The following is a 27,254-nucleotide window of genomic DNA, read 5'->3' on the forward strand; positions in this document are numbered from 1 at the left end:
GTTTTACATTTAAAACTTTTCTCTTCCCATTAACTCGTCGTTGATGAATAAAAGAAAACTGGATACATGCAGGCAGAACGACTTTCGCACGTTGTAAAGTCGTTAAAACGCGTATTGTACACATTTGGGACATGTAGTTTGTATTCAACTAATTTTGACCGAGTATCACTACAAACAAAACTAGGTTTCCCACAATTCGAGGAGAGAGACAAGTCTCCGGAAGAGGTCTACGCCTGCGTCGTCAGTGCAAACGGGAGAAGAAGCACTCTGAAAGAGTCACAGCTAAAACCGCATTAAGACAAGATGTCGTCAGGAGGACTGCCCCGCAGAATCATTAAGGTAATTGTGCAGTATTTTATGTGTAAATTATATCACTGACATCTTGATCTGTGGGAATTAAACAATATTGAAGCGAGGCACACATGGATTGTTAATCTTGTGTGTTAGCCGGGAGCATTGGCTACAGCTAACACTACTTCCGTTTATTCTTCGCTCCAAAGCCGAAAAAGGTTGGGTTAAAAATACATCCTCCCTGCATAAAGATGGCGGAGATATGTGGCCCGTGTAGGCTACTCTTTATTCGTCGATCACAACTAAGTAGGCCTCTCACAGTGTGTGGTAGTCAGTATAAATTAGATAGTTATATGTAATAGGATATATAATTTCGTTTTTATGGGGTGTAGAAGTCGGTGTAGGACCTGTCGGGTGCGGATTCCTCAACATGACGGATCTGCGGCAGTGGCCAGTTTCTTAGCGAGTTTTCTTTTGCGTTATTGTATTCATTATTTTGCTTTTCGCTGTGTAACTTGACGTATGCTACCACTTTTATATACCATGTAAGATGAGTGTGAATATCGGAAGGTTTAATTTGATAGTATTACGTTGAAACGCAGGGCATTGTCGGTGTTTTCCTCATCGAAGGCCTCGTGCATCGGGGCGGGATCTCTGTCCATCATCAGGCCCATTGCAACGAGTGAGGCGATGCAATCGTAGCAACGTAGTTTTAGCGAGCGATCCTGTTTAACAACATCGCAGTCCATTGCTAATACTGCCGACTGCGGAGGCAACATGCGCTGTTAAACACACCTCGTTGTGTAATAAAAAAGTATTTATGAAGAGTACAATCTGATTTAGTTAATCTTTGGTTTACGACAAATACCCTGTTGCTTATTTTGATTCTTGTCATCGGAATGACAGCTAGACGGCGTATCAAGGGAACGCTGGCGTCTGCCTTATATATAGGATGCGTTTATTTAGCACGTATTTATGTTGTCTTATTAACGTTCGAGGTAGTGCTGTTGTTTAAAAAGAATAAAGTGTAGCCCGGTTGTCGAACGTGTAGCCTGTACAGAGGCTAATAATCCATTCGGCTAACACAATAAAGCAAATGGCCTGGTCCTCTATGCATGTTCCAAAGTGGTAGTGTGTGAACTTTGTCTTGATTCCAATTTGATAAGAGTATTTAACACATTTTTCAATTCTAAAAAAGGTTTGCGTTGATCATTTTGCATATACGCAGGTATCGTTGCCTACACTGAGGTGTTTGAAGGCTGTTAGGCCTTTAAAACTGTCCTCTAAAACGCTACAGAGAAGTCAGAAATGTTCTATTTTCTACTCTGGAGTGGAAGCTCATATATAACAATTTACAGTGTGATAAAAAAATACAACGCTGAGTAAAATATTAGTTTGCTGCAGTATAGTACTGTGCTTGGGGATCTCTTTTATTATTATTTTTATTATCTCTGCTTATAATCAGAAGCAGGTAAATGGTGTCCGTGGCTAGCACTGACAGGTGTGGGTGTGTGTGTGTGTGTGTTCACTGGTACATTAAAAAGTATATGCCACTGTTATTAGCCTAATTCAACTAGTGTTGTAGCCTAGTATTGAGATATAATGTATACCACCGGATCCTCCTGCAAGCACACGGAGGGGCACTGTGTTCATCGTGCACCAGCTGAGAGTGCCATCCATGTCATATAAACAACGCATTTGTTTGCGTAACCGGGCCCAAATCGTTAGCAAGTCTAGTTGGCAAGCACAACGAAGTCATATCTTAAGTTGTGAAACACGATGTTTTGACAGTCAGATCAGCCGTCGTAAGATGTTTTTTCAGCAAGAGGTGCACCACGATTCATCTGAAGGTCATGCCTTGCCTGTGGACGATTAGAATTATTATTATTTTTAAACTCAAAATGGGTCTTGACGTCAGGTTTTCTCTGAATGCCGAAACAAAGCAGAGGGCTCACTCCTATTTTTGAAGTTCAGCAAGAGCTGATTCAGTAACATTAAACCTGGGAAACCTGACTGTCATTTTAGAATGGGTTAATTTTACTTTCAAAGTTATATTCACTGTGTAAATGTCTCCATATATAATTAAATGGCTTTCTTAAGTCACAGAAGAAAACAGGTTGCAGGTGGCAGGTCTAGCGCCATCTTTGTTGCGAATCTAGTATTCCATGCCTCATGTTTAGTTGCTGCCTGCCTCCGGGGCCCCATGGCTGCTGCTGTTGCAGTGCACTCTGAATGTTTTATGCATTTCGTGACTTCAGTGGACGGTGCTGCATCACTGCCGGGCCTCAGGTTGTCTGCAGGTTTCAGGTTATTTTAAAAATGCACATTTGTTACGATCTGTAGTCCTCATGAGTCAGACGCCCTTCATTTTGTGCCATTGCATAACAATTAGTCATTTTGACTCTGAATTTTATGTAAATGACTCCGTTTCAATGTGCATGAGTATGACTGCAGACACACAGAAGCTGCGTGTCTGTGTGTGCGTGCGTGCGTCTGTGTGTGTGCCTGCGTGTGTGTGTGTGTTTGCGTGCATGCGTGTGTGTGCATACGTGGGTGCTTGTGTCTGTGTGCTTGTGTCTGTGAGCGTGCGTGCGTGAGCATGCGTGTGTCTGTGCGCGCATATCTGTTCCCATCTGTGCTGGTGTGTTTGTTCAGGAGACGCAGCGCCTGCTGCAGGAGCCTGTGCCCGGGATAAAGGCGGAGCCAGACGAGTACAACGCCCGCTATTTCCACGTGGTCATCTCAGGACCCCTGGACTCCCCGTTTGAAGGAGGCATTTTTAAACTTGAACTTTTTCTCCCGGAAGAATACCCCATGGCAGCTCCGAAAGTACGCTTCATGACCAAAATATACCACCCCAACGTAGACAAGCTGGGGAGGATATGCCTAGATATTTTGAAAGGTAAGAGGTGGGGTCTCATGCAAGGATGGGCCCAAGAACCCGAAGAGAGATTAGTCATTTTAATCTGCTCCAAAAAAATCAGTGCGCCAGGATTAAATTGTCAACCTCCTCGCCATCATAAACTGCCAACCGGATATTGCCATTGTCCCAAATATCTCTGCTTAAAAAATGGTCATCTTCCTCTTTCTGTTTTCATACTCCTCCTCATTCTGTGCCTGTCTCTCCCTTCCCCTCTCACCATCTCTGTGCTCTGTTGGTCTGGCCTGCAGATAAGTGGTCCCCAGCCCTGCAGATTCGTACAGTGCTGCTATCCATCCAGGCATTACTAAGCGCTCCCAACCCTGATGATCCACTAGCAAACGACGTCGCCGAGCAGTGGAAAACCAACGAAGCTCAAGCCATAGAGACAGGTGAGTTAGCAACTCTTCTGTGTGTGTGTGTGTGTGTGTGTGTGTGTGTGTGAGAGAGAGGGAGTGTGTGTGCATGTGGTGTGTGTGTGTGTGTGTATTTGTGTGTTGGGGGTAAGTCAATGGGCAACACCTTTAATTCTTTGTAAAATTAGATTTCACACTTCATCTGATAGATCATGGTCTGACTTTGCAATGCATTATGGGAGTTTGAGGCAAGGGAAGCACGTCTATGACTGCATATGCTCAAACTTTCTAAATAGTTAAGATAAAATGTTCTGAGGCAGACTGGACTGACAGGAACGAGGGTCTATTCTGATTGATTTCGCTGAGTCCAGGAGGTGGTGTGAATGACTTTACACATACTGCATGTACCTGTACTTTTCATTTTAAACATATTTTAAAACATTTCTTTGGGAATCATTTTTTAAAAAGTTTTACTTTTTGGCAGCCTGTCATACAGAGCTGGGCATTACGTGTAACTAAAAATTGTAAAAAATTTATTTTGAGGTGAATTGTTTTCCTTTCCTACCACTGCGAAAAAAAAGAAAGTCATTTAAATTTAAATTTTGAATGCCTTTGCGACTGAATGCCAATCAGCAAAATGGTGAAATCATTGGTAAATGCTATTAAAGGGAATGTTCGCCACTTAGTGTGTGGCTTTAGTACAGTGCGTGGAATGGGTATTAGGCCTAATTGTAGCCACAGAGTGACGTTCCCCTGTAAAATGGAAAGGAATGTCTGGCAAAATCGGCCGTACGTTCGCATAGAATGTGTCAAAGCAAACGTGTGTCAGCTGTGAACCTGCCTGATGCAATGGTGTCGCTCCTCTGGACGGGGACTGAGTCTGGCTGACCCCCCCGTGTCCTGTTGTCTCGCAGCCCGAACGTGGACCAGGCTTTACGCTGGAAACAACAATGAAGTGTAGAGAAGCCGGACGCCATCTCAGCTCCCGCTCTGCTCAGACCTCTTCTTCCGTCATCTGCATTATGAGGACACAGTCTTAGGAAAAAAAAACAACAAACAAATAAACCAGTATCAAACATACACTTCCTCCATATGCACACACACACACCACACACACATACACATACACACACACACACACACACATGCACAGGCACACGCGTGAGGAAGAGTCCGCTCCAGACCATTGGTGATATAAATGCACATTAGCCAATCGTTTGTCTTTGTATTCACTGTTGTAATGCATGGGCAGGGGGCCTTCTGTCAGTCGTTTTAACTCGCATCTAACCAGCATTGGTCTGTCTCACTGTCTCTGGGGGAGGGGGGGGAGGCGTTGGGTTCATTTAACCAGCATTGGTCTGTCTCACTGTCTCTGTGGGGGAGGGGGGGTGGATCTGAGGGGGCTTTCATTGGGGGATGGGTTCCTTTTTACTTTTTCTTTTAATCTTTTCGTCCTGTGATGCTCTTGGTTTACAAAACGCCGCTCCTTAGCACCACCTAGACCATGTGACAACGAAACCGAGGAACGTTTCCTCCCTGAAGAGTGAGGGCTGTTTAACCCTCTCACCCGTCCCGTGGGGAAAGGGCTGGGGTGGGGGGGGAGGGGGGAATGTCCGCAGACTGGCTTTCCAGCGAGGCGCCTATTTAAATACAGCATCCGACTGTGCACTGTCTTGGTTCTTCTGCCCTTGCCCAGTTCTGAGAGTATTATGCGTTTAGAGAGAGATGGTAGAGTCTGCTGGACCTGTGGAACCTCTGGCAGACCCGGTTTGAGTAGCCCTGTCGTAGTTACACTGGAGACGAACTCCAGAGGTTGGCTTTAAAATATCAAAAAAGGCAAAAAAAAAAATTTTTAAAGGAAACTGCAAACTCAGAAGCTGCGAAAGAGGAAATGACAAAAAGATGGAAAAATAAGTGAAGCCACAAAGCCACCGTAGCTTACAGTACCATCATCTTCATCACTCACCCTCTGGCGATAGGCCGCCACCTTAACGTTGGCTTGTGTGGGGAAAGAAAAAACAAGACACTGTTAATCTTATGTTTTAGTTAAAAAAAAAATAATAATTTTTTTGGGTTATCCTACTTTGGTCCGTTTTATTTGTCTGCTTCCTGCCGTCGCCCTGGTGACATGGCTTCCCGCCGCTCTGCTGTGTGTCCTGTCCTTTGCCTCTCGGTCTGGTGACACTGCATTTCTCTGCTTTCAGCTACGAGCCTTTTCCTCCTTTCCACATTCACTTCACTCTGAAAGCCCTGGAATGCCCGATTGAGGGTTTTTTTTGGTTTTTGTTTTGTTTTGGGTAGGATGGGTACGGGGGAGGGGCGACGGGGGGAGGAGGACGATGGGAGAGGGGGGTAGGAGGACGATGGGGGAGGGGGGTAGGAGGACGATGGGGAAGGGGGGTAGGAGGACGATGGGAGGAGCCACCAGGAGATCACGAAGGCCTCGCGTAACTCAAGCTGTCACCGGCGCTCGGTTCAATGGCTGTAGTAAAAAAAAAAAATTTCACTGATTGTAAATTCATTCTTTATATGGGAAAACCTCCGGAAGTGGTTTTCTGCTCTGTCATAATGGTATGAGAACAGTCCACCTACATAGTCTTTTTCTGTAAATAAAATCTGTTGATTAATAAGAGTGTGTCATCCATGTCTTTTAGTGACACATGATTTTACAACATACCCTTACTATATGTGCAATACTGTACATAAGACTACAACATACCATTATAATGCATGAGGCACTAGAACATATGGGGAAAAATGTGAAACCAATTCTAGATCCCTTTAACAGGGCTGGGGTCAATTTTGAATTGAGAATGGCTGACAGAGTCCTGTTCTTAAAGTTGAATAGAAATAATGACATTTTTGTTTTTGATTAGCAGCAGTTTTACAGAAAAAGAACACAAGAATTTCAGATTTTTTTGAACGTTGAATTTGAATGAAGGCGCATGTTGGGGGCTGCCGGGTGTCAGATCGAATCCGGCCCGCATCCCGGCAGTGGCTTTGGTGTCCGTTGCTGGAACGGCCCATCGCTTTTGGCCGCCCTCGCTCGCTGTGCAGTGACGCGCGCGTGATTGGACCTCTGCGCGTGCGCAGCTCGCGGCTGCGGCGTGACGGAAGCAGCTGGCTGCCGGGCGCCTGTCTTGGAGCGGAGCCGCGAGTTGTCTTCACTCCCACGAGTCGGCAGCAGGGGGCAGTATATGAACACGCTTGTGCACAGCTTGCGAATTGGACTTGGAACCCCACATTCCAAATTCAGGTGGGGATTAGAGATGCCAAAGTGAATGCAAACTTGAAAATGAAATTAAAATGTCATTCATCAGTTCAAACCGTATTTCATATGAATGACATTTAAAAAACTGGAAAAATACTATAAATTACCTGTACATTACAGGCAGCGCCCCACCCTGTGCCAATACACAAAATAAAATAAGCAATCAAATAATTAAATATTGAATAAACCAGTTACCATCCACTTTATATTTGTGTTCATATGTACAAATGCACCACAGTGACAATGACCCAAAAATGAAACGTCCTCACTTACCCAGTGTGCTGACTGTCCATCCAGATGGTTTCGCTGAGATTTGACGAGTTTTCCACTGCAGGTCCCCATGATACAGAGGACCTGAAGGGACCCCTATTTTTCTTGCGCTCAATATTCACAGAGTGTCCTGATTTTAGCATGTGCCAAAATGACTGGTCCAACCTAACCTAACACCAAGGAGTAATGTTCACCCAATGAATACAGTGAACAAATTATCCCAAGCCTCAGTGTTTATTTGACATGGGAATTTGGTGTGGACCAAACATATTTTTTTTAAAAAACTTCCAGAAAAGTCTACGCAACCACACTTGGTTTAATTGAAAATTTTATTTGGCATAGAATATAAGTATAATTGTAAACAAAGACTTTATTTTTACCTCAAGTAAGTATGTGAGGGTTCCAGTCAATCTGCATCCATACCGTAAATGTTCTTTAAAGAAACTGAAGTGCCAGAGGTTAACTGCTGCCCCCTCCACGGCAGAATGTAAGAGCTGAACCTTAACAGTTTATTTTGTAAACATATTGCATTATACTTGGTTAAGCAAATCCCTACTAAATCCCTATCCTAAATATTATCAGTGTAATTATTTAACTATTAAACACTATTTATGTAATTACAGTTTTATTACAAAGACAAGAATCACAAACGTAACAGAGTGTGTGTGAGTTTTCACTGGATTTCCACTAATAACAGCTGAAGCTTAATGAGCACATGAATGCGCTGTTTGGATTGGCTCGTGAGGATAGGTGCCACACGCAACAGAGCACAGAAAGAAACATGGAGACAGTTAACATACAGTGCAGGTTCTATCCAAAACTCCTCCCAATGAGTCACAAAGGGCTTACATAAATCCCTGACCAGTGTGTGTGACTAATCATGTGTTAGGGAGCCATCTTACAGCAAGACACCATCAGCTGAAAGATCATTTCACTCTTGCAAGTTGCTGTTTTGAACAAAGATTTGTCACACATCCAAAAGTCTAAACTGGCTATTTTGTAATGCATTACAGGCATTTAGAAGACACTCTTATCCAGAGTGACCTACACAACATTTTACACTGCGTCCATTTATACAGCTGGATATATACTGAAGCAATGCAGGTTAAGCAACTTGTTCAAGGGTACAACGGCAGTGTCCTACCCGGGAATCGAACCTGTGACCTTACAAGACCAGCTCATTACCCATATTCCTACACCGACACTGATGACTGTGCGTTGATTGGTCTTAGCTGTAGTGTTTATTAGGATTCGCTATAAAAAAGGGTTGCGCTCCCAGTACCGCTGTGACGCGGCGCAGGCCCGCGCTCGTGACCCGACCCGGAGCCGGGGGGGTCTCCCGTGTCCCGCTCAGAGGTGAGTTCTGGCCGGGGGGCGGAGCCGGGGCTCGGGGTAGACCAGGAAGCCGGAGAAGGTGGTGTAGCGTCCCTGGTTGCTGTAGACGGCGAAGCGCTCGTGCTGCTGGGCGTAGAGCCACACGCTGTCGCCCCGGCGCAGGGACAGCAGCAAGCTCTGGCTCTGCACCTCCCGCCGCGGCGACTCGTCCTCGTCGAAGATCATGGCCTGCACCTCCCCCTCGCCGGTCATCAGCTTGACGGACAGCGCCCGCCGCGGGTGCTTGCCCACCGTGAAGGCGAAGTAGTACGCGCCGGGGTGGCCGCAGGTGAAGCGGCCCGAGGACCGGTTGAAGTGGCCGCCCACGTTGACGTACTCCACGTCGAAGGTCAGCGCCTCCTTCTCCCCCTGCCCCGAGCGCTCCCCCAGGAGCGAGGAGGTCCGGGCCACCGAGAAGGCCGAGCGGGGCTCCTCCTCCACCGGGTCGCCCCCGAACCAGGCCAGCCGGGGATCTCCCGGGAGCGGGCACCCGTGGTAGCCCGGCCCCGGGGAGGTCAGGTGGTTGCTGACGTCGCGGGCGGAGGCGTCGGGGTACACCAGGTAGCCGGTGAAGGTGATGTAGGGCCCGGCGTTGCTGTAGAGCGCGTACTTGGGGCTGGCGTGGAGGAGCAGCCAGATGGTGTCCGTGGCCTTCAGGCTGACCATCACGCTCTGGCTCTGCACCTTGCGGTCCTTCCGCCGGTGCCCGTCGTACGCCATGGCCTGCACCTCCCGCCCGTTCTTCACCAGGACCAGCGACAGCAGCTTCCGGGGGAACTTCCCCGCCGTGAAGGCGAAGTAGTAGGCGCCGGGCACGCGGCAGCGGAAGCGGCCGGTCTCGGGGCTGAAGTCGCCGCCGACGTTCACCAGCAGCCGGTCGAAGGTCACGGCGCTCTGCGACCCGCCCAGGAGGCTGCTGGTGCGGGTGGCGGAGAAGGCCGACTGATAGCCAATCAGCCCTGGCGGGAAGTGCAGCGCTGCGACGAGCCTCGGCCGAGCGGCCATTCCCAGCATGCACAGCAGCAAACAGGAAGTGCGTAGAGTCATCTCCACTGTGGGGTAACAAAACAGACCAAATTCATAACAACACACACGTCAACAAATGGAAAGGACCTTATACGCGAACACTGCAGTGTTTCCATGTGAACAGGAACCTTTAACAAGCATTTTTATATTGCTGGGTTGGGTGATTAGGTGCATTGGGGATATGCTCCTTTCTGTATTGAGGGAAACTATAACATGGACTAAGATTTACATAAAGTTTATGGTAAAGGCCACACAGTAAGTAACATAAATAAATGAAGATTCAGCTGTTGAATGTGACAGTGAGCATTTGAGCTCCAGCAGAGTGCGATGCAGTGAGTGAACGGTGTGTTTCTGCGGGACCAGTGAGAAAGGGGCTTTTCAGCGATGAAGACGCGCGGAGAGTGACAGAGTGAGCGGTGGAGGGGTGAGGAAGCCTGGCTTAACGCTGTCGGGCCGAATCATCCTCACAGCGTCACGGGCTCAGAGGAAGTGACAGCGGCGGTAATTCAGCTGGTATTGTCCCTTCTCTGTGTGCACTGGGAGAGCGCAGATTAGGCCCCGCTTCATCTGCTCCTGTGTGCGCGAACAATAGCGCATTTTTAAAGGGGGGGTGGGGGGGGCCGGGGGGGCAGGGACGAAGAAGAGTAGTTTTTAAGCACACACCCCCCCCCACACCAGCCGTACTCACTGGCAGATGAAAGAGCGCAGTTTTGAGGAGGAGTGGGCTGCGCAGTATTAGGGCACATTCTCAGCCCCCGCCCCCACCCCAGCCGTACTCACTGGCACATCCTCAGTGGGCCATGCCTCAGCGCTCTGTAATTATTCCCATAGAGAGCGGCCCGCAGCCGCCCGCGTGGAAGCTCAGACGCGCGTTTGTTCCCACAGATGGCGGGAGGGGGCTTTGTCATGGGCTCTGCGCTGTTTGTCTGGGCGTTGGGCGTGGCCACTGAGGCTGGGGGACGAGGGGTGCTGGGAAAGGGTGAAGGTCAGGCACCGAACGGCCACCACATTGCTCATCCCCTTTCACCTGAGCAATGGCTGCTCACCTGAACCTAATCCCCGTTCACCTGAGCAATGGCTGCTCACCTGAACCTCATCCCCTTTCACCTGAGCAATGGCTGCTCACCTGAACCTCATCCCCTTTCACTTGAGCAATGGCTGCTCACCTGAAACGCTGAAGATGAGCCACTCTCTGTTACACAATTTAAATGCGCTCTGAGGCCGTTAGGGGTCAATGCTTCCTATGAAAACTCCGGTTGCTCAGACTGTCCCACGCTCAGTCCTGGAAAAGAGCATGCTCAGTAACCGCGTGCTTGCATCCAGTATCATAACGATGGTGCTGTGATACGCTGCTAATGGATATCCTCTCTCTCTGACAAGCAAAACCAACATGTATCAACACTGCAATATAGCACTAAGCTGCACTCAGGGAAAGCTGGGATATGTGGTCATTCCATCTCCACATTCCAATGTATTACATTCAACAGAACAATAATGATGGATTTTGGTTACTTTGGTGCCTGATAAAACACCACCTAACTCTTGTAAGCACTAATTATCAGTTTTGAAAATATACAGTCATTGCATGTAAATATTGCATATTGCATGCTGTACAAAAATACACTCATTTGCAGCATTTGATGAATTTAAATTGAAACAGTCTTGTTAAATCTCAGGTGTGACGTTATATAAGCACCTTTATGCATTTTACACAGCTACATTTTTGATATTGAAAGTTATACTTCATTAATAAACTTGCATAGAAATAATACATTTGCATGCATAAAACAGACAAACTGAAAGAGACTCAGTGTGTTGTAAAATTAAGTACAATCCAATTTAGGATTACTTTTATGGTACATTAAAATAGATTAACCTGTAAGACAGTTTTACCAGGGAGAGCGGTGCCCCAGTAACCGTGAATGAAATGAAAACGCCCGGTCATGCTCAGAACAAACTGCCCTGTCAGAGAACGCCAGGAGCCCCATCACCATCAGGACTCCCAGATAACTGTTCCGTCCAGGATCCCCATCACCATCAGGACTCCCAGATAACTGTTCCGTCCAGGAGCCCCATCACCATCAGGACTCCCAGATAACTGTTCCGTCCAGGATCCCCATCACCATCAGGACTCCCAGATAACTGTTCCGTCCAGGAGCCCCATCACCATCAGGACTCCTAACCCCAACCGGAGATACCCGTTCCGACCGGGAGGAACGTAAGACCGTTCCGTACTCCCCGGCCTCCGGCTCCGGAATGTTCCGTGAGAGAGGCGGCCCTACCTGCTGCTCTGCTCCGGTGGCACCTGCGGTTGGAAGTCCTGCGATCAGCTGATCAGTCACCTCCCTTCGTACGGCCGTCCTGACCCTCTGCCCCGGCACTGTTCTCTGCCCTCTGTAGCCCTCTGCCTCGGGGGGGCTGACCCTGTCTGCGGGGGGAGGGAGTAGTGGGGAGGGGCTGCTAAATTACTACCCCCCCCCCCCCAGGTCCCCCCTCCCCCACCCCCGCCTAGGCCCTTTACTCCTCTCTCTAGCCCTGTAATGACAGACTGGGTGTCTCAAAAGAGGAGGGGGGGAAAGACAGGTATTTTCATTTGAAACCAGGTGGGCTTGGAGTTTGGCTTCTCATGATCTTTGATATCACCATTTTGTTGTTTTTTTTTGGGGGTGGGGGGGGGTGGGGGGTGGTGGGGAGCGAATAATGCGATATCATCCCAGATATTGATGGAATTTGCATGAAACAACTGTTGGGAAATAGTCATGAAGACACGGCATTCACAGTGATGCAGCAACAGGCATACAGCTGAATCCAGAGAGGAGTCCTCTTCTAATGGCTGCCTCCAGACCCATTTGTCATGCACTTACACTGCAAGTTTAATCTCTTTGGCAAATGTCACAATGAAAAACTAAGTAAACGAAGTAAAAACTAAAAAAAAATTACAACTATTATATGCGGTGATGCATTACTTAGCCATTAAAAATGAATCCTTGTAAAATGTCCCCTTTTTCTGCAGACTTTGGAATGTCAAAGTGCCTAAGCATGCATCGCAACCTCCGTTCAGAAGAGTGCAGATAAGCATGCGCTCTCTCTGAAGTATGCGCTCTCTCTGAAGAATGCGCTCTCTCTGAAGTATGCACTCGCTCTGAAGTATGCGCTCTCTCTGAAGTATGCGCTCTCCCTGAAGTATGCGCTCTCTCTAAAGAATGTGCTCTGTCTGAAGTATGCGCTCTCTCTGAAGCATGCAGTCTCCCTGAAGTACGCTCTCCCTGAAGTATGCACTCTCCCTGAAGCATGTGTTCTTCCTGAAATATGTATTCTCCCTGAAGTAAGTGATCATGGGGCTTGATCTCTCTGACTGTGGAATGATGGGCTTCATATTGCTTGGAAATGGCTGTATAAACCTTTCCAAACTCACGGAGAAACAACAGATGCTTCACTGAAATCATCAGATATCTTTTGTCCTTGGAAATTTGTGTGAACCTGAACGATCCAGACCAAACAGTCTGGATTTGTATTGAAGCTGTGTTTGTATTGAAGGGTGGAGAATATCTTTATTATGACTAAAAGTATGTACTGCATTACATTCTCAAGCCTTCCACCAAGTCCTCTGGTCCCAGGCACTAATCTTCTTCAGGGCAACAAGGTGCTAGAAAACGTGTGTATGTATGTGTGTGTCTGTGTGCGCTTCTCTGCCTTATACACTCCCAGGAGTCTAGACGGGTGAGCGTGGCCCTTCCTTCATCCTCCCCTTGCCACACCAGGGGGGAACCGTGTCTGACGCCATGTTCACTTGGACAGATCAGAAGATCCAGGAAGCTAATGTCAGCGAAGAAAACGAAGCTGAAAGAAGCTGGATATTTAAATGAGACAACGATCCAGAACACACCTCAAAACCAAACATGAATTAATTAAAATAACAAAAAAACCAAGGTTTTGGAATGGCCTTTACAGTCCCAAAACTTGATTGTTTCCATGAACACATTTTGTGTTGCTTCACAATATCACATAATAACCGTCTGTCCCGTATTATTTATTGAGCCGTTGCCGCTGGCAGTGGTCATTTGGTCCCATGCTAATTGTTTTTTTTGCGGTAAAGCGAGAGACGTCAGTCTGCAGAAGCATGAGGAAGCGAAGAGACGCAAGGGACAGCTCATCCTCCACCCGGCAGCGTTCCACCTCAGCCTCCATACGGCCTGTGGGTCACTGATCCAAATCTACAGGACCCCGTCAGCCAGGGGTGTAGTAGTGGGGGCGGTGGCCATTTTGAGGTTGGCCTCGTGGAGGATGACCTGTGTCAGGTACTTCTCCCTCTTAATCTGCTCCCTCACCGCAGTGGGCACGTCGGGGATCGCGTAGGACAGGACGAATTTGGTGAAATACACGACGTGCTGAGAAGAGGAGGCACAAGGACAGCTTGAGAAATAAATACAAGCATTCACGCTTTGAGCTGCCAGGTCAGGTTAAGCACTATTCCCACTCACAAAATCAGGATCATCCAGGTTCAGTCTTTTTTTTTTTTTTTTGGTCAGAAAATTACTTCACCTTTTAACAGTTTATTTACATAAGAATTTAACATACTATTTTCTGACGGTGATATTCAAAATAACCTCAAGGTTTCTTTCTGACCGCCCAACTCACACATGCAGAGATTAAGGGCTTTCATCACTGCATCTACTGTATATTCAGGAAAAAGTTTTAACACGACACTGAAAATATTAACAAAACTTTTTATTTGATGCTAACTCAAAATTCTGTGATTAAGTATCCACTGTTAAGGATTAGTCACACTATGTGCATTGATTTACATTGGCTATACATAGTATAAAAAGGGCGTTGAAAAAAGTCTGAGTCAGCACATTAACCTTATATTCATCATTTCATTCCAAATCCAGTGTGCCAGAGTACCTTTTAAACGTCTTGTTTTAGCAGTGGTATCAGCAAAATCTAAACAATATCCATCCCTACCTGGCCCTCAGGTCTTTTTAAAATAACAGTCAAAGACTTTACTTACCTCCATGACTATGATGAAAGCTAGTTTGGCTGCTATCACATGCCAGTAGTACAAGCTGTGTTCGTACTGTCTGGGGTGTCCAGGGGGGTTCCTGTAATCTCTATACCTGCGACAGGAATGTTATCCATCAGAAACCCGTGGGATGGGATGACTCATACCTGCAGAATGTTGTGTATTATTCTGTGTACACCACACAGGGGTTTATTTGTGTGTACCTGCAGGATGTGATGTTGTGAAACCAGTAGGGTATATTTAGAGGCCTGCTTTGCGATGGAAAGTCCTCAATGTTGAAGACCGAGAGCGTGTTGTTGATGTAACCTTCCATGGTGTTGCTGGTATGCTGTCCATATGGATATGCAGAGAAGGACCAATAGTACACCAGCCGTGGGATCATGTCTGACGTGAAAGCAATGATCGCCGCCTGGAAAGAACATTATTATTATTATTATTACACTGGGGGGCATGAGCCATCGCCGCAAGGTTTCTGAACCATTCTTAGCGGTGTGTCATAATCCACTTCCAATTTCACATTCAGCACACTCAATTCAGCTGAAGTTGAATAAACTATTTTATGATTGAAGTTAAATTACATTTGTTGCCACAGCAAGAATGGCGACTCCCTGCAGAATGGGTTGCCATGCTCCGATGTCCTGGGCCTTTTCCGGAACAATCCGCCGGAACTGTGTCGTGATCTTCCACGCGTCGACCCGGAGTTCAACCAGGTTATTGAAGAGAGCCAGGAGGGGCGCGAGAGGGAAGGACGCCACAAAGAGCGTGACGAACCCAAACTGGATCACTACACCGAAACAAAGGCAAAAAGGACCATGAACCCAAACTGGATCACTACACCAAAATGGAGGCAAAAAGGACCATGAACCCAAACTGGATCACTACACCAAAATGGAGGCAAAAAGGACCATGAACCCAAACTGGATCATTACACCAAAATGGAGGCAAAGAGGACCATGGACCCAAACTGGATCACTACACCCAAACAAAGGCAAAAAGGACCATTAACCCAAACTGGATCACTACACCGAAACATGATTTGAAACTGACAAAACAAACTGAATCACTCATAAAGACTAGTTTACTAGGCTTGCCAGATTTAGAATGAGTCAAAACTAGACAATGTGCACAACTGGAAGTGCAATCAACAAAAAGCTGGGAGCCAATTGGACCCCAGAGAGAAGGATGGGGTGGGGTCCCCCATGGAACCAACATTGAACTGGGGAGAGGGGGGCCCCCTTGAAACTGATGTCAGATCAGGGAGTCACTGATGAGCTAATTAATTATAAACTACCAGTACAATTACACTTGTGGTCCCAACTGAACATCACATTGTCCAGTTGGGACCACAAACCAGACATGTACAAGTGGACATTCCGGTCAAAAACTGGACATCTGGCAACCCTATGGCTTACCCATCTCCAGGTATTCATAAAACAGACACAGTTTCCCCACTGGCTGAAGCCTGTAGTCCTGCTCCCACCGTGGAATGACCTCCTCAGACGTGGCATTCTTGCAGTATCGGAAAAGCATATTTTGCACCCATCTGAAAGAGAAAAAAAATGATGCATCTCAAAACGTTGCAGCAGTTGGCAACACTATGGAGAGGAAATACCTACGGAAACAGCACTTCCTGCTGAGAGGAGATACCTACGGAAACAGCACTTCCTGCTGAGAGGAGATACCTACGGAAACAGCGCTTCCTGGATGTTGTTCCAGATGGCTTTCCCTCCCATGATAACGGTCAGCTGAGTCGTCAGCTCAATCAGACAGCCGCCTGGATCACACTGCATTTAGAAGAAAGGGACTGGGTCATAAGAGGAGGATGATGTCACACTGCAGTCAGAAGAGGAAGGACATTGGCATGGGCATGCTACGTTCAGGAGTGCACCTTCAAATGATATCCATAGGCTTCATATCAAATGTATCCATCATGATTCCTGTCACTTTTTGCATTTGCTGAATGCTTGAAACCGGTTTGTTTAAGCTCATGAGCCTCTGTAAAATTTCGGGAAAAACTGTGTACTGCTCAAGGCAGTTCAACCGACAGGACTGCAGGGACCAGAAATGAGCTTGCAGGGTTCCAGGTAGGGTAACCAGATTTAGAACGAGTCAAACCCGGACACTACACGCACAGCTGGAAGCATAATCAGCTGTCATTTCCCCCTAAAGTGGGTACGTGCCTTTGAGTCTAGGTGTCTGACCCAATAGTGAACAAGAGAACAACTTCTGCATGTGCTGTAAAATCCGGGGGACCATTCAGGGCCAAGAGTCCATGTGGAAGCCCTCGTGCACTCTGATAAGACACCGGTTGGACTGGCTTCATGCCAAGCCTCTGCAGCTGAGAGATCGTAAAGATTGGACTCACCTCCTCATTCCTGTACCTTCCCAACAAGTACACTGGATCTCCGGGGTAACCAACCACCTTTCCTTTGAAGAAGGCAATGTAGAAGCAGGAGGAGTAGAAGTTGACGAACTGGAAGAGGAACATCTTCAGGGTCAAGCTGTTTTCATACTCCGTCCTCGTCCTTGGCAGTTCTACAATATGACGACAGATACGAAAATGAATCAATGGGTCTTTTTTCAAAAGACGGAGCTACATAAAGTTTACAATCTCTACATTTTAGTAATACTGCATGAATTATGTGAAGAGGTCTATGATTGTTCATATTATAAATAATAAAATTTGTTTCAAAGATGTGTGTGGTGATGTCAACTTATTTCTGTCCCTCTGGGTTTCCCCTTGGGAAAGCTGCATTTCCCATATGGGAGTCTGGGGCTCCGTCACAGTTCGAAGGCCTCACCGAAGTCCGTGATCCAGATAGCCACTCGCTCGTACAGGTAGTTGAGGACCATGATGGCGATGAAGCTGATGATGGAGGCGGTGATGGAGGTGGCCATCTGAGGGGTGACGTACTCGCGCAGCGGCTCCAGCTTCTTCAGGTCCTGCCGCATCTGCACGGAGAAGGTGAAGAACGCCGCCAGGCGGTACACGATCACGCCGACCACCGACGCCACGATCAGCAAGATCTGCGCCGACAGAAACAGAGCAGAGGATATAAAGGACGAGAAAGCTACTTAAATGGTAAAATATTTCCTCCACAAATTTTAAGAGACAGACTTTGTGTAAAATGTGTTATATATTTTATTTAATTATCTGAGCCATCTTACACAGGAATTTACTTATTGTTATCCTGGAGAACTTTCAGACCAGTACTACATTATTGAAACATATTGAAAATGAAAGAAAATTATTCAATTTTGCAGAAAAACAAAGATTCCTCTTTTTTAAAAAATAAATAAATAAATAAAAAAGCAATAATTAATGAAGAGCAATGAAGCATTACCCAGAATACAACAGTCCCAGCTCCACAGGATATTCTAAGACACCTCCCACACTTTGTGTAAGGAACTCTCTCCTTTTCCTGGGATAACAGAGAAACAAAAATAGTGCTATGGATCACACTTTACATAGCCGAAGAATAACTCTGTTACTGAACTCATACATTTTACATTCATACATGGACTCAATTTGCACACAAGCACACATAAAATTAACAATCACCAACACAACTGATCACTTAAATGACATGGGTAACCGACAATACAGTTCCTTTAATTCATATCGATTCAATTCCGTTTTCGATCAACCCACAAAAGCTAAGCTGAGCTAAAAAAATATGGAGACTACTGAAAACAAAAAGGTATTTATGAACCCCTCAGCTGTGTTACTGGTTGATTTTACTTTGGGTCGGTTGGCTTTGGTGAGAGGGTTGGGCCCCTTTCTTTGCATGCTCAACCTGGTTCCCGTAGCTTTGTCACAGGGCTGATTGTGTTAGCTTGGATCCACCGTCTGTGTGAATGAGTAAAAGGGCTCGTACCTACCATGGAGCTTCTCCACCCTGGCTCCCCCGTGGTGGAACAAACTCCCTGTTCCATCCTTGAGGATGGACAAGATTGCCTTACCTTGGTGATGGGGTTGACTCGCTGGTGAGTGCACTGTGCTTCATAAGGGACCCTGTTTAAATGGACTGAATCACTTGCCTTGGTGATGGGGTTGACTTGCTGGTGAGTGCACTGTGCTTCATAAGGGACCCTGTTTAAATGGACTGAATCACTTGCCTTGGTGATGGGGTTGACTTGCTGGTGAGTGCACTGTGCTTCGTACTCGGGGCGAGGCTGCTCCTCCTGCTCCAGGAACTCCTCCGTGTCCCACTCGTACTCCAGCTTGGCCTGGTACCGCTTCCAGAACTCCAGGAACAGGGAGACTGCCAAACGGGGAAACCGGCCAGAGAACAAGGTTTTAGGCCTCTCTCAAACACAATCTGTAAATCTGTAAGAACACGCGCACTTCGACAGAAACGCATAGACTCGCTGGAGGGAAACGCTGCTTACAGAACACATCTTCTTAAGAGAACTGCATTATGGTATTTGTTCGGTGTTATTGCTAATATCATAATGAAAATGTAATTGAGCAGAGTTCTCACCCCAGACTGCCATAAAAATGGCATACACCAATGTTCCAAAATTGTCAAAAATGCACAGTTTCTGTGGAAGAAAGGATCTCATGAAGACAATAAAATACGATATTTGACACCTTTATGTTGTGATTCAGTTTAGAGATATACTATATACAGTCATTTAAATGCATAATCTGATCTGTGGACCTGGATATTGACTGTTATTCAAATGACAAATACTTTGGTTATGGTTCTGCATTTGTATTTGTTTACACTTGAGGTCCTTGAGAGCAAAGGGATCTATCTTGACTAGGAGAACTTAAGTGATTTTTACGCAAGCCTACCATTACAGGACTTAAGCTCGTCATAGATACGTACATTCTCACTTGACCTACAAACCTAAACTTAAACTGAAAGATACTGCTGTTGGGTACACAGGGGGTAATGAGGCATACTTCTATTTTGTAATCAGCAGTGACCCATCGGTAAACAGGGGCAGCGGTTTTATACATACTGCATGTGCCTATATTTTTTAAACATTCATTTGGAGATGTTGAAAACTGCACCTCTTGTGCTCTTCAGTGAAACTCCACCCAGTTAACTTAAGTGAAAGTTCAAGTTAAGTACATGTATCTCAATCAAAAGCAAAGCTGAGCTTTGGCTGCTTTCTTTCAAGAAAAACCATGGAAGACTTACTTTGGATGATTCGCAGGTGCTGTTGAGTTTCCAGTAGGTGCACTCTCTGTCACACTGTGGACACATGACAATGCTTCCACCAATCAGGGGGTCACAAACCTCTTTGCTTCAATGAAAGGAGAAACAAGAACATAAGGCATGATGGTGAGAACAGACTTTCTTGGCTCACAATTTACAGACAAAGTAGAGAGTAACCAGCACTGCATTAAGTCTGGACTCTGGCTCTTCATGGGCTGGAAAGCTGTTCAATACATTGACAATTTCCTGTGCAATACTCCCTGGTATTCGTGTGGAATTTACATTTAGAAGTTGTAATTGGTAGAAATTAGCCAAGAGTTTTACCGACACAATTCAACACTTTGGTAGTGAAAAATGTTCTGTAGTCTTAGCTACTTTCATGAATATAAAAAAACATCTGAAAACACCTTAGTCTGATTTTGCTATGATTGACTTGTTCGTGATCCTTGTACCGATTATTAACTGCTGTACTGTTCCGCCCTGTAAATATATTCCTTGTTCTGTTGTTCTGTTGACTCTGAGCAAGATGTCAGCCTTACTGTTTTACTGAGGGTGCTATGTGTTGTAAGCTCTGTGTGTGCTTCTGATCTCCTTATTTCAGGTCAGTGCCTCTGGAGTAATCCAGGTAAAGAATTACACCTTACTGCGCCTGAATTTCAGAATCACATGGCTCTCCTGTTCCTGTACCTCCAGGTGCTGGTCTCCTGAGTCCTGTAGCCATAGATAAAGCAGCCCAGGCCCACCACAGCTGCCAGGATCAGCATGCGCGTGTAGAACCCCAGCCAGGCGAAGTAGATCCCGATCTTCTCTCCGTAGTACTTCCTGTGGGAAACAGGGAGGGATGGGGTAGTACTTCCTGAGGGAAACAGGTAAGGATGGGGTAGTACCTCCTGTGGGAAACAGGGAAGGATGGGGTAGTACTTCCTGTGGGAAACAGGAAAGGATGGGGTAGTACTTCCTGTGGGAAACAGGGAAAGATGGGTTGGTACTTCCTGTGGGAAACAGGGAAAGATGGGTTGGTACTTCCTGTGGGAAATAGGGAGGTATGGGGTTGTACTTCCTGTGGGAAACAGAGAGGGATGGGGTAGTACTTCCTATGGGAAACAGGGAAATATGGGGTAGTACTAGTGCTAGTTTCTAGAGCCCTACATGTCTGAGTTTATGAATACATTTTGTTTGGTTGCTGTAGGAAAGTTTTTAAATATCCTGTATCAGGCGTAAAGTTAGGAGCTCTAGAATGTGCAGTTGTCACATTAGTAACAAACAGTAGGACAAATAGTGAGTGTATATTTATTCCTCATGACTGGTAAATAAGGTAAATTAGTTATATAACAAATTTAAATTAGAATTAGAATTTTTTAGTTAACATTCCTCCTCGGCTCCTTTGGTAGTAGCAGTGTTGCTTTTTTGCCGTTGTGAAAAGATGACAGAAGTGCATTCACCTTATGAGGTCCAGCGGCTGCATCTTATAGAAGTTCATGGGGTGAGCCCATTCTCTGTACAACAGGTACCGCTCATTCAGGCAGTGCTCGTCCGGGGACTTCTCATGGAAATTGCACTGTGAATTAGAACAGGGCCACAGTGCTTAACTAAAAAATTGCACAAAAAAAAATAGTCCACACGTGCAGTACGTATGCGTGCAGTGCATACCGTTCCACTCGGCCTTATCCTGTTTCAAAGACGGGAAGGAGTTAGATTCCTGTGCCTTCTGCTGTGTGTGTGTGTGTGTGTACTGAGCCCAGGCATTGTGTTTCCCCAATGTTTACCCTGCTTTAATGGACACACCTGTGCAGTGTGTGTGTGTGTGTGTGTGTGTGTGTGTGCGCGCATGTGCGGGTTTGTGTGTGTGTGTGTGTGTGTGTGTGTGTGTGTGTATGTGTGTGATGTGTTGTGTGTGTGAGCGTGTGAGTGTGTTTGGGAAAATGGGCCCTTCAGAGTGCTTATTGCTGACTGCTCACATCGTGCAGAGGATAGGCGGCCTGGTACACTCCGCTGTCCAGCAGCTTGCTGATGCCAAATTTCTTTTGGTTTCCACACACCTCATAAGGGGCGCAGCTGAGGATGTGATGAGCCTGTGGACCCAGAACTGAGATTAACATTCACAGACAGCCCAGGCATTGGGCAGTCTACAGTCCAGTCCAGGATTAACATTCACAGACAGCCCAGGCATTGGGCAGTCCACGTATTTCATAACTGCATGCCAGCCTGCTAGGACCAGTAGATTATGCATTCAGTAGAAAACTGGCTCAAACCAGAACAAGAATTTACATAAAATGTAATAGTATTAGAAGGACGATTATAAATATAAATAGTATTTCTTAAAATTATTGATAGTTAAAAAAATAAAAATAAAAAAAAAAATCTAATCCTGCTTTGTGATACAGGCCCCAGGTAATGAAAATTACAACCCTCAAAGCCCATTCCTTTAAACCAGTACATGACTCCGCTATTTTGCAACAGGCTTCACTGGAGGAGCTGCTAAGCCCTTTAAAGTAACAATTTCAGCATCAGGCCGAATAATCCTGAACGGAAACCTCTTACACAACGGCCCGGATGCACTCAACTGTGCCAGAAAGAAAAGGTTGGTGTTCGCTGCCATCTGATGGCCAGGAGGTGCAAATGCTTGGCTTGAAACCACAGGGTGGTAGAGTGAGGCCATAGAGGATCATAATAAATAAATGAAATGCCCTCTGCCCTGCAGTCATTTTTTTCCTCCCCGACGGCAGGCAACCTCATGGTGGGTTATCCCTTCCGAAAGCACGCCCCCCTCACTCACCATTCGTGTCCTCACAGAGGGCCTGAAGAACTGGTGGCGGTCTTTGATGTAGAAGCTGGCCAGCCTGCTCCTCTCGAAGGGGGCGGTGAAGTACTCCGTCTCCGCGGGGATGAGGTCCCGGCTGGGGTAGAAGTGCTTGGTGAAGCAGTTTAAGGCGCTAGAGGTCGCGGAAAGGTCGTTGGGCTGGATGGGAAGCTTGATGTGCAGGACCTCCGCGTAGGTGCACAGCACATCCCACGGCAAGTGCACCTTCACAAACATCACGTTTTTATCCAGAACCTAGAGAAGACCAGACGATTCACAGTCAACAGAATGCAGGGGGGACCGATTGCTACCTACAGGAGACCAGTGACAGATCACCTCACAGATCATATCAGAATCAGTCTACAAAAGACTGCTCTCCATCGCAAAGCAAGATGACCCGATACCATTCCAGGCTCCATGCTGCCTAATACTCCTATGCCTCTGTTTCAATAAAAATACGATATTTAAAGGGTTAATGACGTGTGTACGTGGGGTCCTTAGCCAGCCAGCCAGCCAGGCACTCATTTAGTCACACAGTTCTATGGGGCGCTTCCTTTAGCCAAATACACGCAGCCCAGCGTTTGCATAGACAGGCATATTTGACTAGACAGGCCAACACGCCCTCAGCTAACCTTAGCTTGTGAAGTCCTGCAAGTAAACCAGTACTGCGCATGCTGAGGGAAAAACATTGGTGCTCCTATTAAAGTGAATGGGGAATATCAGACTTTAAATGGCAAAACTTCCCTGATCTTGTTTTGAAACCCGATTAACGATTGTTGTTCCTATGCTCCTCTCCAGTTCCTATGTATGCACTATGGTCTGGCACCTCCAACCCTCTCCAGTCCCTATGTACACTCTATGGCCTGGTCCCTCCTACCCTCTCCAGTCTCTATGTACGCTCTATGGCCTGGTCCCTCCTACCCTCTCCAGTCTCTATGTATGCCCTATGGCCTGGCCCCTCCTACCCTCTCCAGTCTCTATGTACGCTCTATGGCCTGGTCCCTCCTACCCTCTCTAGTTCCTATGTACGCTCTATGGCCTGGCCCCTCCTACCCTCTCCAGTTCCTATGTACGCTCTATGGCCTGGCCCCTCCTACCCTCTCCAGTCTCTATGTACGCTCTATGGCCTGGCCCCTCCCACCCTATCCAGGTCCTAATTATGCTCTATGAGTGTTTGCATTGTAAACACACCCATGAGTCACTTACGGATCTTGTTGCCTCCAGCTCCAGTCCCATCTTCATCAGACTTGCTTCATAATACTCTCTTCTTCTCTGAAGATAAACACAGCAGCAAACTGAAAGAACTGTTAAGGAAGGACTAATGGTGCCAGTGTGTGGTGTTTCAGAGATAAGAAGAAATGGGGATGGCAGAGCAGTTTAATGGGCAAGGTCTTGTAACCTAAAGGTCACAGGTTCGATTCCTGGGTAGGACACTGCCATTGTACCCTTGAGCAAGGTACTTAACCTGCATTACTTTACTTCAGTGTATATCCAGCTATACAACTGGATACAATGTAAATGCTACGTAGAAAAGTTGTGTAAGTCGCTCTGGATAATGTAATGTAATAAGGCAGATTCCATCAATTGCAGCGATGTTGGACCAAGCCATGTTCAGGTGAAAGCTTATGCAGTCAGCTGAACTGTCATGTTCTCCATACAACCTCCCTCACAATGCTTTCTCCTGTCAGTCCAGGTAGTTGTGTCTCTGTATAATTTGAGTGGTTTGTTTTTGTAATCTGAAAACAAAGGTATTGTTGCTCCTTGGTTGTGAAACCAAGACATCATCTTTCCCAACATATATTTCCCAATTGAAACACTGTCTATACTGCAAGAAATACATTTCTCTACATTTCCTTAAATATGAAACACCTGAAAACTGTTATGTTTGTAATGTTATACCTTTTTCCTTTCTACTTCATACTCATATTGGTAAACTATAATACTAATTAATGTCAGCAGAGATTAATGAATTTATGCAAACCAGGGTTCCTACATTTTCTAAAAAATAAAAGGACTTTTCAAAGATACGGCCAATCAAACCAAGGGGTTATTTGCTATGTTTGACAAAAGGCCAATGGAGCTAAATCACAAAAACTGTTCCAGGTAAAAAGTTATGGCTGGTCAAGAACAGATGAGACAATATCCAGATCAAGAACATGAGCAAGAAGCCAGTTCATTTGAATGAGGGTTTTGTACTGTATCTCAGAAGTCATGACTATGTCTCTGACAACAAGCGCTCTGTCTGCGATGAATGTGAAAATGACTGCAACTCATTGTATGAGCCTTGCATCATATCATATCAACTGTTTACAGTGCAATGGCGGTTTTATTCGTTAAAGTGCATTAGTGCAAATACTACTGCAAAGACTGACGTGAATAGCATTTCAGGAAGGGTTTAATAAAAGTTTAAAACCAGCGGTTGGCGGCAACGTTGTTACTTTTTGTTCTTCGTATCGGTCCATATGTCTTTTTTCCGCAGGTGAGAAATACGTAGCCCGAGTACGGGTCCATGCTGTACTGCTATTGGCTTATTTTTCTGCAGAAACCGGCACTTCCATTGGAACGCGCGCAGAGCTTGATTAATTAACGAAGCTCGTGCTCACTTAGCACGTTCATAACCACCGTCGTGATACCGGTTAAGCCTGATTGCGGTTGTTAGCTTTTGTGAAGCCAGTTAACGGCAAACAAACCCCGGGTATGTTAAGCTTCCTTCGTAATAAACCCCCAGATATGATGGCAGAGATGATAGCATCATGATTCTGACATATTTCAAATTGTTTTTTTCCCTGACAGCTCTCTCCATTTATCTGGCAAATTTGCACCGTTTATCCCCATTACACACACACGTGAATTGCTGTACTTTGACGCTGTGCACACAACCCGAAACAGTCACGAGAAAAGGAACTATTAATTGGATGGCATTCAAATGGACATTCAATCTAAAAACACTCATTTTCAAAAATAACGTGAGACTCTGATACATTGAGCAGTAGAATTTTTAAAAACCAACAGCCATCTGTACTTAAATATTTCAACTGGAGGCACAATCATCTGGTCAGTGGGACCAGGAAACCCGCTTACCTTGTGCTTTTGAAATGTCTGTTTCTCAGATTGATCCTTGTCTTCTTCATATACCAACACAAAATCAATGCGTCGCTTCCTGTCGTTGAAGAACAGGGAATCTGCATCCCCATTGAACTCAGTCTTCGGGCAAACAGTGCTGTCGGGCAGATCTGCCTCTTCGGTCTCATACTCTTCCTCCATGACACCATACATTTTCTAGAAGTTGAACTCCAAAATGGCAGACTTGCGCTTGCCAGGGGAGACAGCATCACGAGTGAAGAGAAGCGAGAGCTCTGGACTAGCGGCCCCACCTGCTTTCTCACCTTGGCAACTAAACCTGCAAATAACCACTTGTTTGTTTTGCCTTTCACAACCCTGCCTGTCAATCCACGCTTAAAAAAGAAAGCAAGTGGAACCGTGGGCTGGACTGAAAACATCTGTAATTAGGCCAATTAAAATTATTATTTTTTGTATTTGGAAACAAAGAGAAATTGCTCAAAAGGCCATTTTATTTTAGGATGGCACAGTAAATACAGATACTAAAAAGAAACTACTCAGTGACAGGACGAGCTGACAGTACCAAAAACAAGAATTCAGATTTGAGCAACAAGGCACTCATGCTTGACCTGAGCAATAGCAGCACTTTCCAACACACTCTGCTGTTCAAACGTGGACCATAAGTTTTAAAGCAGGGGTCCTCAGTCTTACCCAATCAAAAACGGCCAGTGTAGGTGCAGGGTATTGATTTTGCCCAGCTCTAAGACACCAGATTGTACACATCAAGGCCATGATTGAAGGCCATGATTAGTTAATTAGTAGAATCAGGTGTCTTAGTGCTACTCTGAAACAAAAAACTGCACCCACACCAGAAGTTGCCCCTCTCCAAAGTGACCTATTCTTTGTAATCAGCACATCACAAAACTCTCCCACTCACAAAAAATCATAAATATGTCTGGGTGTGCAAGTTTAAACATCACACATCAATTGCAAACTTCATAAACAAATAGGGCACTTGTCCAGCACTGAATGTGTGGTGGCATACCTTTACCTTGTTGTAGATTTGTGAAGACAATTCACAAAATGGCAATTTCTTTGAGAATAGCAGGTGCTGCAAAGTCCTTTGGCCAGCAGGTGGGGCCCTAGAGCAATACAATAATTGGCCCTAAACAATAACAATGAAAGAAGAGAAAATTGAGACCCCAGCTTAGACCATAACGGTTCTGTCCTGCCAAAAACTCCAATATATAGAGGTAATTAAGTGTGCATCACTTAACACAAGCAGGGAACATCTCCAAAAAGAGAACAAATACTGAGATTTATTTAAAATGTACACATTTATCATTCAGTCATTGTGTTAGTGAGCAAGTTCAAAATAATAAAAAAAACACAACCTTAGATTTATTGATTTAAGAGATATTTTGAAAATTACAAATATTTTCAAATAGATTACACCACGATAAAGTCTTTGCTGATCAATTATCTGTGTTACAGTACATTTAGAGAATTTCGAGTTAAGGGTTTGAGCATTTTATAAATACAATCAATTTTTAGAATCAATACGTTCAAATATTCCATTGCTCAACTGGTTCATTTTCACTCAACACATATATTGACCAACAATTTTGCATTCAAATGAAACAGAATTTTAGATATTAATGTTAAGGCTTAAAACGTGCAAATCCTACAGAT

General features: G+C 45.7%; 3 protein-coding genes across 3 annotated transcripts; 1 reads left to right on the plus strand and 2 right to left on the minus strand.

Moving 5' to 3' along the window:
- The first annotated feature begins 191 nt into the window (after positions 1-191).
- Positions 192-4,780, plus strand: LOC118232140 (ubiquitin-conjugating enzyme E2 N-like). The gene is made up of 4 exons (XM_035426788.1): positions 192-339; positions 2,947-3,193; positions 3,463-3,603; positions 4,482-4,780. The coding sequence occupies exons 1-4, from the start codon at positions 304-306 to the stop codon at positions 4,526-4,528; spliced, it is 471 nt and encodes a 156-aa protein (XP_035282679.1). The 5' UTR covers positions 192-303; the 3' UTR covers positions 4,529-4,780.
- A 2,574-nt stretch (positions 4,781-7,354) lies between these two features.
- c1qtnf13 (C1q and TNF related 13) lies at positions 7,355-11,971 on the minus strand. The gene is made up of 2 exons (XM_035426787.1): positions 11,791-11,971; positions 7,355-9,534 (listed from the first exon to the last, which is right to left on the minus strand). The coding sequence occupies exon 2, from the start codon at positions 9,527-9,529 to the stop codon at positions 8,459-8,461; it is 1,071 nt and encodes a 356-aa protein (XP_035282678.1). The 5' UTR covers positions 9,530-9,534; positions 11,791-11,971; the 3' UTR covers positions 7,355-8,458.
- Positions 11,972-13,039: 1,068 nt separating this feature from the next.
- LOC118231230 (anoctamin-6-like) lies at positions 13,040-26,346 on the minus strand. Its single transcript, XM_035424873.1, has 18 exons — positions 25,584-26,346; positions 23,709-23,774; positions 22,479-22,757; positions 21,661-21,774; positions 21,145-21,260; positions 20,390-20,524; positions 19,685-19,790; positions 19,016-19,076; positions 18,651-18,796; positions 17,876-17,953; positions 17,333-17,558; positions 16,897-17,066; positions 16,218-16,315; positions 15,944-16,074; positions 15,110-15,315; positions 14,735-14,940; positions 14,520-14,625; positions 13,040-13,896 (listed from the first exon to the last, which is right to left on the minus strand). The coding sequence occupies exons 1-18, from the start codon at positions 25,776-25,778 to the stop codon at positions 13,723-13,725; spliced, it is 2,613 nt and encodes an 870-aa protein (XP_035280764.1). The 5' UTR covers positions 25,779-26,346; the 3' UTR covers positions 13,040-13,722.
- Between the last annotated feature and the right edge of the window lie 908 nt (positions 26,347-27,254).

This window comes from Anguilla anguilla, chromosome 7 (genome assembly GCF_013347855.1).
Source record: "Anguilla anguilla isolate fAngAng1 chromosome 7, fAngAng1.pri, whole genome shotgun sequence".
In the NCBI taxonomy this organism is placed as follows: Eukaryota; Metazoa; Chordata; class Actinopteri; order Anguilliformes; family Anguillidae; genus Anguilla; species Anguilla anguilla.